Below are 17,581 nucleotides of genomic sequence, written 5' to 3' on the forward strand. Positions count from 1 at the left end.
ATTTTTGCTAATATTGCTGAGGTATGCCGGAGGGAATCTTCTTTTTTTTTATGGTGCAGTCTGTTTACACAAAACCCCCAAAGTATTAATAAGTAAAATGTAATGTGTTGGGGCATAAATGTGTACACATGCCGTAGTCACTGCTTAGCTACTTTTTTCCCCCCACCTGTTAAATTCAGCAAACAAACAATAACTATACTTTGGAACATGCAGAAATATGTCCTGGTTACAACTTGAACCCCGAGGAGATCGGTGTAACATTTTTTTCATATAGTGATTGAATGCAAAATGCAGAAGGACCAGGTGTTCCCAATCCTTTGCATACTGTAGATGAGCAGTACATGGCCCCCTGCCTCCAGGATGTATCTTTTAGTGTCTGATCAGTCCTCGCTCTGTTGTGCGTTCTACAGTAATTCCCCCTGTATGATTTTTAAGCCATCATTGTTCATTGTTCTCCTGATGCTTGAGAGGTTGATTAGCACAGTAAAGTTTATTACACTGTAGGCTTTTCAGACGACGCACCTGCAATCCCAGCCGATGCGACTCTATATTACTTGTCTTGTCAGATTTACACTGTCGATCTTCTCACAAGACCTGGTTTGGATGCTCGCTCGCTGCCAGATAGCGATGCATCAGAAACTGACAGATCCCTCTTGGCATTTAGTTATTGGGCGTACGCCATGTGTAGACTGACATGTTCCTTCTGTCCTGTTTGTGAAATTCTTATTGTTCCTGTTTTGTAGGTGGAAATGTCCATGCTGCAGCAGTGCTACAAGGACCTGTCCTCGCAGATCAACATCATCCTGCTGGAGAGGCTGTGGTATGTCATGCTGGAACAGTTCCTTATGAAGTATGTGTGGAGCGCCTCCGGTCTCGTCATGGTAGCGGTACCCATCATCACAGCCACTGGCTACTCGGAGAGTGGTAAGGATCCAAGCGTTGGGGGTAATAAATTAGAATACATTAGTTTAGGGGTATGCAACCCTAGTGCTTCAAGGTGGCACACAAGGATGTTTCGAGCGGCATCTGTGGCTTTACGCGGCCCATACATCTAACTGGTGAATCCCCGAATCCGATCGGTGATCTGATTGGTGGACTCCAATCGTGATTTCTCGAGGGATCGGCAAAATACGCCGACTCTGATAATTTTTGGGTCTGAATCTGCGAATCGGCTTTGTCCAACTTGTTGTATTTTGCCGATCACCTGATCCAGTCATTGGCAGAACGGGGAATTGGCCCAATAGATACTTGATGTATGGGCCCCTTAAGTCCCTCTCCTAATAGGCATGCTGATCCCCCACCTGCTCTATCTCCTTCGGTCACAGAGTAGACTTTTTTGGTGAACTAGACCCTCTCCAACCTGGAGAACCCAAGTGTGGCCTGCAATATCCAGTGAAGCCTGGGCCTCTGGTGAGTGAACCCTGCCACAGCTAGTTCTGCTCAGAGTTGAGTAACGGAAACAAAATCCTGAAGCCTGACTTTGTCTCCAGACCACAAATTATAAACCTAACCTGAGCACAGCACAGGGAGCCTGTAACATTTTAGTACTCCTCTATTACTAGTGTAAGTGTTTGTATACATATGCTATAATGGGGATGACACTCCTTGGACTTATAATATTGAACATGTGGCACACACACAGAAAAACTTTGGCGGCCCCTGCTCTAGTTCCTCATATAATTGCCATAAAACCTGGTCGGCGACTTGTAACTTTCATAAATGTGTAAAACATTCCCGAATCAAGGTATTTTCAAACTATATATAACCACATTAGGCAGCAGAGTGTAAGCCATATGTAAGCGACTGCCTACATTTTCAATGACCTTTGACACCCTGATGTGTAGAAAATAAAAATACTTTTAATTATGGGATTCATAGTTCCTTTAAAATGTGTCGCATATATTTGTGAATGCTGCTAGCATTGCTTTCCTAACAGGTGTAAAATCAATTGAACCTGCGGCTACACATACTATAAAACAAAAAAGCAGACGTTTGTGGACGGGACCAACTAGGAACAAGACGCACGCACACGTCACAGGTTCCTAGTGAATGGTCAGGCTGCTTTCTCACGAGCTTGATCCATTCCAAATAATGGTTCCTTCCTCTGGTTATAGGCCACAGATGCACTTTAATATCTACTTTCCGTGAAAAAAGATTAAGGGCAAAATTTACTAAGCGGCGGTTTCTAAACCCTAGCGGTTTGGTGGCGGTTTGACGGCGGGTTCTATTCTGTTCTAAACCCCGGGGGTTTGGTGGCGGTTTTGAAGCGGTTTTTAAATGACAGCCCTGTTCTATTCTATTCTAAAATGTGTTTTGACTGCGGTTTGACGACGGTTTTGCTATCTGCAGATTTACTAAGGCCAAAACCGCTGCAAAACTGCCATCAAAACACATTTTAGAATAGAATAGAACAGGGCTGTCATTTAGAAACTGCTGCAAAACCGCCACCAAAGCCCCGGGGTCTAGAACCCGCCGCTTAGTAAATTTTGCCCTAAATCGTGATCGGCTGCCATAACACTATAGGGCGGAATTCAACTAGCCTCGCTAAGTTAGGGTCTATTCAATCAGCCAGACTTGACGGGGATTTTTTTTTGGGTCACATGAGACCCGAAAAGATGTCCCCGATAAGTATGCAGTTAACGGGTGATAACCCAGTTAACGCATAGTTCTGTGAACTTTTTATGAACTCTATGCTTTACCGTCAATTAACTGCACTTGATGCTCCCTATTAACCCTCGTTAAGAAAGGGGTTCGGGTGAAAAATGGAGTCTAATTGAATAGCCTTATCGCCCGAGGCTACCTCTCTTTTTTTTTTTTTTTTTTTTTTTTTTTCCCCATGTAAAGTTATTGGGTCTAATTAAATTCCCCCCTCATAGACTGTTAACAGCTGCATATAATCGTAGTACTCAGACTTTATGCTCTACTCTTTGTGCATCAGACTCGGAGGAAGTGAAGAAAGCAGCGATGGAGATGAAGGAAGAGGAACTAGTCAGTGAACGTGCTGAGGCCTTCACCACAGCAAGGAATCTTCTGACTGCTGCGGCCGACGCCATAGAGAGAGTAATGTCCTCTTATAAAGAGGTGAGTCACACGTACGCCTCCTCACCCCCAGGCAATGAGCTTTTTTTTTTTTTTTTTATTATTTTTTTTTTTATTTCATCCAAATTTTTTTACATTTTCGTTACCAATATACCACCGGGCCTACCTACAATTTAGTGGTGGCATCGTACAGGAACGCGAGACTGGATAAAGCTATTGATACGTTGGAGTAGACGGAGAGCGCTTTCTCCTTGTCATACATGCGGGGGTTGTGCAAGCGTCCAATGATTTTGACGCCGGCCGATGCAGCAGTCATAATTAGTATCTGGACTATCTACACCAGCCCCATGCTAGGTGCAGGTGATACGTCACATACAGGGCTTCCTTCCCGATCACACGACTCAAATTCGCGTAGAGCTTTTGATACACGTCCACAAGTCTGGGTGGGCCCCTGGTTAATGCACTTCAGACCGCCTGTACACATGCAGCCGCGGGGAGGAGGGCATACACACCCCTGCCCTGCCCCCCGACCAGCGGGACCTGCCCTGCCCCCCAACCAGCGGGACCCGTGGCTGCTGGGTAGATAATGGCCGTTCAGTGTGTATGTCTGTAACTCCCGTGTGCTGCTGACGGGTGACTGAGCTGGCCGGCTACACAGCACGCATTTATAATATGTTACCGCCAATAAGTGTATACGCTGTGTGTAACTCCCGTGTGCTGCTGACAGGTGACTGAGCTGGCCGGCTACACAGCACGCATCTATGATATGTTATCACCAATAAGTGTATACGCTGTGTGTAACTCCCGTGTGCTGCTGACGGGTGACTGAGCTGGCCGGCTACACAGCACGCATTTATGATATATTATCGGCAATAAGTGTATACGCTGTGTGTAACTCCCGTGTGCTGCTGACGGGTGACTGAGCTGGCCGGCTACACAGCACGCATCTATGATATGTTATCGCCAATAAGTGTATACGCTGTGTGTAACTCCCGTGTGCTGCTGATGGGTGATTGAGCTGGCCGGCTACACAGCACGCGTTTATGATATATTATCGGCAATAAGTGTATACGCTGTGTGTAACTCCCGTGTGCTGCTGACGGGTGACTGAGCTGGCCGGCTACACAGCACGCATTTATGATATGTTATCGCCAATAAGTGTATACGCTGTGTGTAACTCCCGTGTGCTGCTGACGGGTGACTGAGCTGGCCGGCTACACAGCACGCATCTATGATATGTTATCGCCAATAAGTGTATACGCTGTGTGTAACTCCGTGCGCTGCTGACAGGTGACTGAGCTGGCCGGCTACACAGCACGCATTTATGATATGTTATCGCCAATAAGTGTATACGCTGTGTGTAACTCCCGTGTGCTGCTGACGGGTGACTGAGCTGGCCGGCTACACAGCACGCATTTATAATATGTTATCGCCAATAAGTGTATACGCTGTGTGTAACTCCCGTGTGCTGCTGACAGGTGACTGAGCTGGCCGGCTACACAGCACGAGTCCATGACATGTTCGAAGTGTTTGAGGATGTGCAGAAAGGCGTCTACAAACGGCCGGGAGAACTGGAAGACGTCAATGCCAAGAACAAAGATGTCATCCAGCATGGTATCCGCATTGAAGGGCCCCTTGAGATTAGAGGTGAGATACGTATATAAATGTATACAGATAGTAAATGTTATTTATACTGAGGGTTTTGGGAAGTCTCTGGACATCTTGGCTGGTGCACCAACCTTTCTCTAACTATCCCAAGACATCATCCAGTATATTGAACACACTACAGTTCAGGACCAGAGAGCAGGTGAATACATTGTGCTATGTGGTGAGATGAAAGTATAGACTGTTGGTGAAGTCAGAGGATCTGACTTAGGAGCGCACTGGGGATGTAGTGTATACAGGCGGAATCCCGGCTGGGTTAGGGTTAGGCACTAGGGGGGAGGGTTAGGCATAGGCTGCAGGAGAGGAAGGTTAGGGTTAGGCTGTGTGGGGAGAGGGGGGTTAGGTTGCAGGGGTGAGGGTTAGGGTTAGTCTATGGGTTAGGGGGAGGGTTAGGTCATTTACCTAATTGGGTCAGTATTCTGACCGCCTGGATCCCGTACCCAACCCCTTTTATTATGTGGGAGGGAGGGTTTAGGGTTAGGCTGCGGGAAAGGTGGGTTAGGTTACTTACCTAAACCTGTCGGGATTCTGTCGGGATACCGCTGTCGTTATTCTGACCGCCGGGATGCCGTACTCATCCTGTACACTGAGCGTGCTCCTACCTGTACCTGGGACAGTCGCTCTCATTAACACTCATGGTTACTCATGACAGGAGATGGTAAAGTCATGCAGGCATGTAATAAGGTGAATGCAGAAGGTAATATACACCTGCAACAGTTCTATTAGTTTTAGTGTGGTTCCACCCATTCCAAGGATGCCAGAGCAGTATATCACCAGTCCCTTCATAGGCAAACCGTAGAGCAGGGGTCTTCAAACTTGGCCCTCCAGATGCTGTGGAACTACACATCCCAGCATGCACTGCACATAGTTTTAGCATGCTGTTCTATCAAAAAGGTGGCAGTGCATGCTGGGATGTGTAGTTCCACAGCAGCTGGAGGGCCAAGTTTGAAGACCCCTGCCGTAGAGCATACCAAGGGCAGGGCTAGAATTAGGGACAGCTGACACGTTGCTGACACATCTGTCTGGAATCCATTTATATTTAATAAACTAATAACTCTCTATGAATAGATGATGTTGTTTCAATAGTTGTATTACCTGCTAGATGGCTTATGATGATCTGGTATTTGGGATACCTGTCAGGTCCTCCAGTATCCGCCATGCACCCACCTCTGCTCCACTCACTCCTGCACGCTGCTTGTTATCGGCGGATTCACACTCTGCACTACTGCCGACACAGTCTTCTCCCTACATGCAGCCTATTGTCCGCAGAATCTCCATGACTTTGCATGATGCATTGGGCGCACCAAGACGTATGATCAGTCGGGTATCCTGAATGTCAGGTCCCTAGGGTAATAAGCTTAGGGGACTGAGGTTTAATTAGGTATAGTCCATGCAAAAAAAAAGTAATTTTGAATTATTCTTTCAATATAAATGATGTAAATCTGGCTGTATGTTACATTGGAATATAGAGAGGATTTCTGTTGTCTTTGTGACTATTTATAGACTAAACATACGGTATTTCCTCAGGATATACCATGTCCTGTATAAGGTGCAGGCCTGGGAGGGATGAAATAGACGGCTGGATGGATAGCATAGACGTGACCTAGCCAAGACAGATGGTTAAGGCCATATTATTGCTTGACAGGGGCACTTGGGCTGTAAACGGCCCATTGAATACCTAATACTATAATGTGCTATTACAGACACATAGCTGGCAGGACGATATAGGGACTTTGAACCTAGGAGCTCAGGGCTGTTACTGGTAAGACTAATTTTCAGTATTGGACTGGCCATATACACTATATGGACAAAAGTATCTGGCCACACCTGTTAATTATTGAATTGAGGTGTGTCAATCAGACCCGTTGCCACAGGTGTATAAAATGAAGCACCTAGCCATGTAGTCTCCATTTGTGAACATTTGTGATACAAAATGGGTCATTCTGAATAGCTCAGTGACATGGTACTGTGATAGGAAGTGTGGTACTGTGATAGGAAGTGTGGTACTGGGACAGGAAGTGTGGTACTGGGACAGGAAGTGTGGTACTGGGACAGGAAGTGTGGTACTGGGACAGGAAGTGTGGTACTGGGACAGGAAGTGTGGTACTGTGACAGGAAGGGTGGTACTGTGACAGGAAGGGTGGTACTGTGACAGGAAGGGTGGTACTGTGACAGGAAGGGTGGTACTGTGACAGGAAGGGTGGTACTGTGACAGGAAGGGTGGTACTGTGACAGGAAGGGTGGTACTGTGACAGGAAGGGTGGTACTGTGACAGGAAGTGTGGTACTGGGATAGGAAGTGTGGTACTGTAATAGGATGCCACCTTTGCAGTAAGACAGTTTGTGAAATTTCATCCCTGCTGGATATTCTACGTTCAACTGTAAGTGATATTAGAAAGTGGAAGGGTATAGTAACAACAGCAACTCAGCCATGAAGCGGAAGACAAGGTGAAATCACAGAGCGGGGTCAACGACTGCTAAGGCGCATGGTGCATAAAAGTCACCAATGCTCTGCTGATTCCATAGCTGAAGAGTTCCAAACTTCCACTGGCATTAATGTAAGCACAAAAACTGTGCGGCGGGAGCTTAATGAAATGGGTTTCCATGGCCGAGCAGCTGCATGCAAGCCTCACATCACCAGGTCCAATGGCGAGCGTCGGATGGAGTGGTGTAAAGAGGACAGACACTGGACTGTGGAGCAATGGAAACGTTCTCTGTGGAGTGACGAATCACGCTTCTCTGTTTGGCAGTCAGAAAGGGCCGAGTCTGGGTTTGGCAAATGCCAGGAGAATGTTACCTGTCTGACTGCATTGTGCCAGCTGTGAAGTGGGTGGAGGAGGGATAATGGTATGAGGCTGTTTTGCAGGGTTTGGGTTAGGCCCTTTATCTCCAGTGAAGGGCAAACTTAATGCTTCAGCATACCAAGACATTTTGGACAATGCTATGCTTCCAACTTGTGGCAGCAGTTTGGTGAAGGCCTTTTTCTATTCCAACATGACTGTGTCAAAGTGCACAAAGCAAGGACTATAGAGACATGGTTTGATGAGTTTGGTGTAGAAGAACTTGACTGACCCGCACAGAGCCCTGACCTCAACCCCATCGAGCATCTTTGGGATGAACTGGAACGGAGATTGCGAGCCAGGCCTTCTCATCCAACATCAGTGCCTGACCTCATAAATGCTCTACAGAATGAATGGGCGCAAATTCCCACAGAAAAACACTCCAAAATCTTGTGGAAAGCCTTCCAAGTGGAAGCTGTTATAGCTACAAAAGGGGAACCAACTCCATACTAAAATATATGTATTTCAATACAATGTCATTACAGTCCCTGTTGGTGTATTTATCAGGCGTCCAAATACTTTTGTCCATATTGTGTAAGTTACCAGGTACCCTACAATGGGCCCCTCAGCCCACAGACATTAGAATGTTTTTTTATTTTTTTTTGTAAAAACATCCTGCATGTTTTCTTTAATACTTCACTCCAGACTCCTAAACAACCTTATGCTATGTATATTATAGTATATAGCATATGCCAGGTCATCTCAGACCCCCCTGGCTTCACTCCTTCCCTCTACGCTGCATTTACCAGTCCTCCTGTCCTCTGCTGGGTGATCTGTCCTGTCTTCATCTCTGCATTGGGAGACGTGGGGAGGGGGATGCCCCCACTCTCACTGTGCATGACGGAGACAGACCACACTCTATTATTGTATAAGTATATAGTAATCTAAATATTCTTGTTCTATAATATCATTTTTCTTACCTAATTTCACATTAGAGATCCCTACAAGAGCTGAAACCGCTTTAGACCATAAGAGCACTTAGAGTGAAATCAGCTGCATTGCTCAGATGTTTTACCATGTACGAGCTGTGTAAGGGAACGTCCTTGTCACTGAAGTTACATATTTTTTGGAGCCTGAATTCTGAGAGGCCCCCGGTCGTGAAGTGAGGAGAGCATGATTACATCACCTACCTTCCCCCTGGAATGCCTTTTGTGGTATAGCTAAGGGATTTTAGCCAGCTTGATTTAAACATGAATAACCATATCATTTCTATACAGTTGGACTTGCTTGAAAGAATAGCATTTGCTTAGTCAGACAGTGGTGGTCCAGTCGCTATACAGCGCTATCCTACTTGAGCTGTGCGCTCCAATCTCTCCTCTGGTTCTATGGGATCCCCTGCATTACTCTTTGGCTGCCCTAGTGTCTTGGATAGCGTCTTACAATTGACACATTACCATCGCTCCCAACTTTTATAGGGGGGGGGGGAACCAGGACAGAAATCAGACACACGCCTGATCCGACCGGCCTCACTCGCACCCTCCCAGCCAAGGCTATTCTTTCATGAACACCACGACCCTGGATATAGCTGCACTGTCTGTCCCCATCTCTTATTTCTGGGGACTATTTATATAACACAGCACAGTAGATACGATTATAGCGGTGCAATGTATCAACCGGCACATATAGGGGCACGAGCTCCGAAAAAGCCGAAAGGCTTCCTGTCTATATAGTTACAGTGGGTAAGCATTCATGTACTTTAGCTTTCCTAACTTAGGCTACTTGTACTTCTGTAAATGTTTTAAATGGTCTCTTATCCAGCATCAGCTTGTAGTTGAGGCTCCATGTCCGTTCCCCACCCTCCTATCTTTGCCTGTGATGCTGACTCTGTGCCATGTCCCCTGTCTTTGCTCTTGTAGGCCAAGTTGTGGATGTGGAGAACGGGATCATATGCGAAAATATTCCCATCGTCACTCCCACAGGGGACGTGGTAGTAGCATGCCTCAATATGCGGGTAAGTGCAAGGAAAAACATATTTTTGGCAATCCGAGATTGTGGGGTCTATTTACTAAGCAGTGTTAGGAGACAAAGTGATAAGGTGCCAGCCAATCAGCTCCTAACTGCCATCTCACGGGCTGTGTGTGAAAAATGACAGTTGGGAGCTGATTGGCTGGCACCTTATCACTTTTCACTCTGTCTCCTAACACTGCTTAGTAAATAGACCCCTGTATTTCTGGCAGTCATGACCTGAACCCACACTAACCTTTCCTCTGACATCTTGTAGCGCCATTTGCTATTGCTTAATCCTGTTTCTCTGATGACTTTCCCTGAAATGTAGATAAACAGATTACCCACCTCTAATCAATTGCGCTTTCATGAACTCCCTTACTGATATAGATTAGTACATTAGATTTGGTGACTGTGACACTTTCCGAAGGAGAGATTGATAAACTCTGCGTGTACAATATTATTTGTAAAGAATTAGTGTTTGCAGCTCATTAACTTCAGCTCTTGTTATCAGAGTTTATTCAACAGTGATAGTAAGGAGACAAAGTCAAATGTCCAAGGACCCTGTTAGGTTGGCAATGCTCTTTACTGGGAGCCCATAAATCTCTCCCTGGTACTGCAGCCATGACCTTGGTACCTATTTATACCAGTGATTATAAATCATTTTAGTTAGTGGTCCATATTTTATATAAATCCATATTAAACATAGGTGAAATCTATACACAATGATAATCCTAATCTGTTTTGATTGGAGCATTCCCAGGGATTGCTTTCCTTTTGAAGATATTCAGGCCTAGATATCAGACCCATTCATCTGCGCCCCGATGCTGATCCCCTTTCAAAACCTCCGATCAGCGGCCATCGATGATCGGTGATCCGTTGGGGAATCGGTGAAATTCTGCATGTTAAAACAGGGAAATCTAACATGTTGGATATCCCCCGATGCCCCAAACCCAGGCGTCTGGGGATCCGGGAATTGCAACAATCTGTTGCTGATGTATGAGGGGCCTTTAATCAACATAATCAGTAATTAGTCTATGTGTGACCTGGATTATTGTTTACTGATTAGATTGTGCCAAGAGGGTCTTCCTTTAAAGCACATTTTATTGTTCTTTAATACAGTCAGAATTATATTATGTATTTAAAAAAAAAAAGAAAAAGGTTCAATAAGTTTTAACTGCATACCATGAAGCTGCCGGTAAGGCAGGTCATATGCTAAAAATAAATGATTTATTTATTTGTTTAGTAAGTCACCACGGGTAGAAGGCAACTGACACTGAGGCTGAGGGTAACATTAACAGTAAATAGAGGTGTTGTAACAACCGACAAAAATGTAATTAATATATATTATCCTATGCTAGAATCTATTGCGGGTGTTTACATTGTAGTATAATTATTATTATTATTATTATTAATAGACCTGTCCTGGTTTGTATACCTACAGGTAGAGGAGGGTATGCACCTTCTCATCACAGGGCCTAATGGCTGCGGGAAAAGCTCATTGTTTCGTATCCTGGGAGGTCTGTGGCCTGCATATAGCGGTGTGCTGTACAAGCCCCTCCCCCAACACATGTTTTACATACCCCAGAGGTAAGAACTATCTGCCTATGTCATTTTATTTGTAGTCTTATTGCGGGCTTTTGTGTCATTTTTCTTTTTTTTTCCTCCCCACCTCCACTGGAATTATTCTGCTAATGTTACACTCTGATTTATATCTGTTATATTGTTACTATGCAAGTACAGGAAACTGTCATAATATTGTCTGTACTATGCCTGTGCCGTGTTCCCTGTTTATACAATGGGCTCATTCAGCTTAGCGTTTTGTGATTTGCACTTTACAGAACCAATTGCTCTTATAGGTTTCTCCATTAAAAAGTTAGCCATGTAGTACTCTGATGTGGTCTCTCTTACTGATTGGGGCTGCACAGAGGTTTGTTGAACTTAAATAACATTCTTATAAAAGCTGTAGATTCTATCCTTGGAATTTAGCTGTTGCAGTTTTACTTCTCATCAGTAGATGGCGCTGCACAGCGAGAAGGAATGAGAGGCCGGTGAAACCATTGGCATTTCTTAGCAATGGTCAAACTCATGTCTAATTAAAATGCAGGTTCCATGAGACAATCGACCGATCTTTGATCTATGGTGTCTTGGTATTTTCAGGCCTTACATGTCCGTGGGCACTCTCCGAGACCAGGTTATTTACCCCGACACAGCGAGGGACATGAGGGTGAAAGGGTTCAGTGACAAGCACCTGGAGGCCATCCTGAACATTGTGAATCTGAACTACTTGGTGCCGCGAGAGGGAGGTAGGCTTTTATAAATGGAGAGAATTTTTTTTTTTTTTTACAAATGATCTGTTTGCAGTGATACAGCCAGAAGATGTTAAAGCTGTTAATGACGTTTTCTATGGGGCTCATTTGGAGATTGACGCAAGTCCGTTTGTTTTGCTTACAATGCACATTTTATTTTATTGCGCATACGAGCCAAATATTCTTACACATACATCCGTATCAAGGTTTCTGTGTACGCTGACTTGCACTTCACTCATGAATGGGGGAGTACATTGTGGGCGTGTTAACATAATGGTGATAAGATCATATTAATGGGCATATTATTATTATTATTATCATTTATTTATATGGCGCCACAAGTGTTCCGCAGCGCCTTACAAAGTACATAAACAAATTGTAGATAAGCGACTTACAGAACAATACAATACAGGACATGGATAATATACATTGCTACATTAGCGACCATATCACCCAGATAAGCAACAGAGCATAAGCAGCCAGGTGTTAGGTGCCCTAGTGGTGAGTAAGAAGTAAATGACACTAAAGTAAGGAGAAGCACAAGAGGGTAGAGGGCCCTGCTTGTGAGAGCTTACATTCTAAAAAGGTGGGGGCAGACAAACAGGGGTGACACAGATGGGGTAGATGGGGAGGAAGGAGCATGTAGCAGGGAGTTAGAATGATAGCTGGAAGGCTTTGATGAAGTAGTGGGTCTTGAGAGCCCGTTTGAAGGATTGTAAAGAGGAGGAGAGTCTGATGGGGAATGGGAGAGAGTTCCAGAGGTGGGGAGCAGTGCGGGCAAAATCTTGGAGGCGGGAGTGGGAGGAAGTAATCAGCTGGCATGAAAGGCTGCGTGCATTCGTTGAACGAAGAGAGTGGAGAGGAGCGTGAAGGGAGATGAGATCAGAGATGTATATGGGAGAAGATTGGGTGATTTTTGTGAGCAAGCATGAGAACCTTAAATTGGGTTCTAAAATGGAAGAGGAGCCAGTGGAGAGCTTGTAGGAGAGGGGAGGCAGATGTAGAGCGTTTGGAGAGGAAGATAAAGCCGTGCATATATCTATCAGGTGCTCATTTCCTAGAGTGAAGGTTTGTGCTAATAATGATGGTGATTAGCCAAAGGAAAATAAAGCCACCTACCCACCCTACCTACCCAGCTTCCTAAAAGTGAACCGTGCACCAGTGTGTTCTGGATTGGTTACTACTAAGGGTGGGGGGGGGGGGGGGAAATAACTGCATGGGGTTTCCCTGCAAAAGCTGCAACAAGTACCAGGCTATGACCGGCTGTGCTGGTCACACTACAAACAAGAAACTTAAAGCATGAGGTTCCCTTGTCATAGTTGGGGAAATTCCTAAGGAATCAAGACTACAAAGAAACTTTGTGATGGCCCTCGGGCTCCTCCCGACACTCTTGTCTAGGCATAATATTGTAGTTTGTGGCGCTACTGGTGCCACCAAGCCCTGGCAGCCATAAACTGCTTGTGTATGCTGGCACTTCTAGAACTGCCAGCACACCTTTCTAGAACTGGCAGTACACCCATGGCTTCTAGAGCAAGCCAGGGCAATGCTAGTGCTTAGGGAACTTCAAGCACCAACATGTCCTGACATTTTAGGGGCCACCAGTGCTTGTAGTGCCACATAGGAGAATACTTTTATAAAGGTGTGTGTGTGTGTGTGTGTGTGTGTGTGTGTGTGTGTGTGTGTGTGTGTGTGTGTGTGTGTGTGTGTTTGTTTGTTTTATTTTTCTGTGGTAATACAAAGGCTGAAAATAACACACAATAAAACACCACGTTGAGCAATAACAACATGCTCCTTGCAGCGATGTATCATGAATGAGAGTCCAGGAGGACTGTCCGCAACTATTGAATCCAGAGTAGCTTCACTCTGATAGGTTAGAGCACGAGGAAGCTGCTCTGTGCATATAGACACCCACGTTGGAAATGAGCCAGGCCAGGAGCCATTGACCAATTCTACAACGTGTGGGTGATTATCCATATTCCAATAGCACACAAAGTGCTTTACATTTGCAGATTAGGAAACACTTGATACAAAATAAGTGTAAGTATTAGTAGACTATAGAAGAGAGGACTAAGCATTATGAAGTGATTGAGTAAACTAAGTCTTGAGTCTCTCTTTGAAGGTTTCTAGAGTGGATACCTCTTGAACTTTAAGACATGGGACATCTCAATGATTCCATCGTTCAGGTGGACAGGTTCACGATGGAATCATTGAGATCCATAATCCTTGGTATGAAAGGGGAAAAGTTCAAGTCATGGTATTCAAGAATGCTTACTTGCATGTTCCAATTTGTAAAGGTCACCAATCTGGTTCAATCCCATCATTTGCAGTTTAGAGCTCTACCCTAAGGTCTGGCAAACAGCTCCACAGGTATTTACAAAGATCATGGCAGCTCTCCTCCGCTACAGATGGATGATAACTGTCCCTTCTATAGAGATGATCTCTTCATCACGGTGGCATCTCCATTTTTGCTTCGGGTGCATTGCCAAGAGAATGTCCAATGGTTGGATTAGCGATTAGCAAAAATATTATCTGGTTCGTCTTTCTTGGACTAATGCTTGACACTATGTGGGTCTGATAGGTGTTTATAGCCTCAATCTCAGAAGGACATTGCTCCATTTCCGAGTGATAGTCCTAGGAAAGATGGTTCAAAGCTCTGAAATTTGCATGAATCCATTCATGGTCTTTCCAGAGCAAACTCCTCTCACAGTTGGACGAGTCCTAACCAATTTTTTGGTCGCCAAGAACGCCTCAGTGGCTACGTGGACAGCCTCAACTGGGTCATTCGGAATTGGATAATTGTGATGACAGGCACCAGTCACCAGGACTAAGGGACTGTTGTACTTCGGGTCTGTGGTCCCCAGCAGAAGTAAAGCCTCCAATAGACACCCTCTAAATTCTAGAACATTATAAGTGCTGTAGTTCAGAGTCCTCTTCTTTTTTTTTTTTTTGCGAGGACAAATTAAATGGATTCAATCAGACATAGCCCCTGCAGGCCACCATCAGGGGGGCACAAAGAGGTCCCTTGCACTGAAAGAAACCATCAGGATCAAAATGTTCTGGCGAGATCGGAAGTGTTCATTCCATGGGTAGGAAATTGTAAGGCCAATTGTACTTTAGCATTCATGTACTGCACCCCCAGGAGTGGTTTCTCCACCCAGACCTCTTCCAACAGATGGTGGAAACAAGTCAATCAGATGTGGGCATTATGCCAACCGGTTTGAACCATGAAGACGTAGTACTTCGGACCAAGGATTCTCTGGTTTTCCTCACCGATGGAGCCATGGAATCAATCATCCCATTATTTTCCTAGTGTTTTATTTAAACTTATTTTTTACATGCAAGAACATGTATAATTCATACAAAGAAAATAATACTAAAAAAAAAAGAAGACAAATAAGCGCATAAGAAAAAAAGAGTAATGAAAGAACAAAGCAGTAAATCAACACACAGAATCCTTTTTACAAACCTGAAGTTGCCAGTGATTATAAATGCAGAGTATATCGGGCAGGAGCAGGATGGCATAATGCCAATCGCGGGTACAAGAAGGGCCTCAAAATAAGGGTCAGAAACCAACTGATCTTAGCGGTATTGGGGTTCTGAAGAGTCGTGACAGAAGCATGTGGGGACTCAAGCCACCGAGACCATATCCGATCAAATTTATTGATTAGCATTTCTTCCCATATATACATATTTCTCTAATGGTAGCATTAACCGGGGAGACCCTCTGGGTAAAATGTACACCCACAAGGAACGCATACTTTGACCAGTATTAAATTATTAATGACATAGTGCCTGGTGTATTTATCAAGAAATCCCTTATCCAAAACGGCGAGCAGGTATTCCTTTGGGGTCAGTAGTTGCAGAGAGACATTTGCGGAGGAAATTGCCCCCAACATCGCCCACCAGAACACATCAATCCTGGGACATGCTCAGAGGAGATGCCAGAAAATACCCCCCCGGGGTCTGAAACGGAGCAGTGGAGTCCTGAGAACTGCACCCCACTCCTCATTGTCTAGTGAACCCACATCTGTTTCCCGGTTACTCAGTATATATTCTTAAATAAAGGAAATGCAATTTGCTAGGGCCCAATGTAGTCATAATTTTTTTTTTTTTCTTTTTTAAGTGGAGAGTTGATCAAGACCTTCTCATCTCGGATTGTAAGTAGGTATCTCATGGCATCTTCCTCAATGGAGGGACCTGGTAACTTATATACCGTTTCACCATCAGGGTTTAGCGTGACTGGCTGTAATGGTGTGGCTGATACAGCCGTTATCCTGAAGGATGAGGTGTTCCCTTAGAGGTACATACAGTCTTGGCCACGGCTGTGTATTTTGTGGGGGGTGCTTGTATTTATAATAGTATAATTTTTTTGATTCCGCTGCCTTTAGCTCCATATTCTTCTTTTTGATATGTGCCCCGCATTAATCCTCTCTCTGTCAGAGGAACATTGGAAAGCTGAAGATGGATTAAATCTCACCGTGTGTTCTAGTAATTTCGTCTCTCATTCATCTCTTTAAAGCAGGTCTGTCACCAGGTCCTATAATGTTATTTTCTGTCTCGCACATAGTCTTAGTTCCTATGGAGAGAGTATAATATTGATATGCATTCTTTGATGCTATGCACCTATGTAGGAAGCCAGCTCGGGTGTGAGCCTTACTCAGGTGAGTTGAGTTGTCAGACTACACAATGCTTGCTCCTGGGCTGGATCCTGCAATAAACAAAAACTACCATTGTATTGCCAGGTGGCAGATAGTCCTTAATTATTAGAATGCAATACCTAATACAGCCAGCATATCTTGATGTATGACTTCTTTTTAACCATTGTATAGAGACTGCAAAACAGTGTAGGCCAATGGTTCCCAAACTGGGTGCCGTGGCACCCTGGGGAGCAGTTGGGCACTTGCAGGTGTGCCATGGTTTGGTGGTCCAGAACTACATCAAATTATTTATGGTCAGTGTGATAGGTAAACCAGCGATAGTGGCTGCCAATCATAAAATGTATGGACAAACAGAAGCACCATCACATAGCTGACCCTAAGGATGGCAGCTCAGTACAATGGCCCCCATTTACTAACGAGTTTTATCACCAAAATGAGTGATACATTTCACTGTGTATGATAAATGGTGCTCCAGCCAATCAGCTCCCAACTGTCATTTTTCTAACAGGTGACAGTTGGGAGCTGATTGGCTGGAGCACCATTTATCATATACAGTGACATTTATCACTCGTTTTGGTGATAAAACTCGTTGGTAAATGGGGGCCAATGTACTTTGTCTTTTCTGAATATCTCAATGAGAAACGTGTGGCCTCGGGGTGCTAGGAGCTGAATGCTGATACTCTAGGACGCCGTGATTCGGGAGAATTTGGGCAGCACTGTGTTAGGATGTGCTGCATAAGACATGATCCAACAGAGAGAGGGACAGTGAGTGTGAGGTAACTTGCTGGGGGATGTACAGTATTATGTAGTGATCAGTTATACAGCTGCTATTTCTATGGCTACAGTAGCAGAGGTTTGATCAGCCAGTCTCAGGTGTTTCAGCAATTTCCATCATTTCCATAATGCAGAGGTTATTGTACTATACATGAGAGTCAGTGGGACCAGTGTTTCAGTGTTTTTTTAATTTTCTTTTATGAATAAAATTCTACTTTTTAGTCATATAGATAAAATAAGAGGTTTCATTGCTGCTATAGTGTTGTTTTTTTACAACAATACAAACTTTATTAACAAATACAAACAGGGACAGGTTGTCAGTATTATGTCATAATAGCGTTTGTTACAGAAGT

General features: G+C 44.5%; 1 protein-coding gene across 1 annotated transcript in view; it reads left to right on the forward strand.

The window, feature by feature from the left end:
• ABCD1 (ATP binding cassette subfamily D member 1) overlaps positions 1–17,581 on the forward strand; it is a 92,173-nt gene that overhangs the window by 42,929 nt on the left and 31,663 nt on the right. Inside the window, exons 2-7 of the mRNA XM_088453377.1 lie at positions 744–924; positions 2,939–3,081; positions 4,518–4,686; positions 9,400–9,494; positions 10,932–11,077; positions 11,648–11,793. Of these exons, the coding sequence (XP_088309503.1) occupies positions 744–924; positions 2,939–3,081; positions 4,518–4,686; positions 9,400–9,494; positions 10,932–11,077; positions 11,648–11,793 (880 nt within the window). The remainder of the gene's footprint in view (positions 1–743; positions 925–2,938; positions 3,082–4,517; positions 4,687–9,399; positions 9,495–10,931; positions 11,078–11,647; positions 11,794–17,581) is intronic.

This window comes from Taudactylus pleione, unplaced genomic scaffold (genome assembly GCF_031769625.1).
Source record: "Taudactylus pleione unplaced genomic scaffold, aTauple2 ptg000579l, whole genome shotgun sequence".
NCBI classification, from domain to species: domain Eukaryota; kingdom Metazoa; phylum Chordata; class Amphibia; order Anura; family Myobatrachidae; genus Taudactylus; species Taudactylus pleione.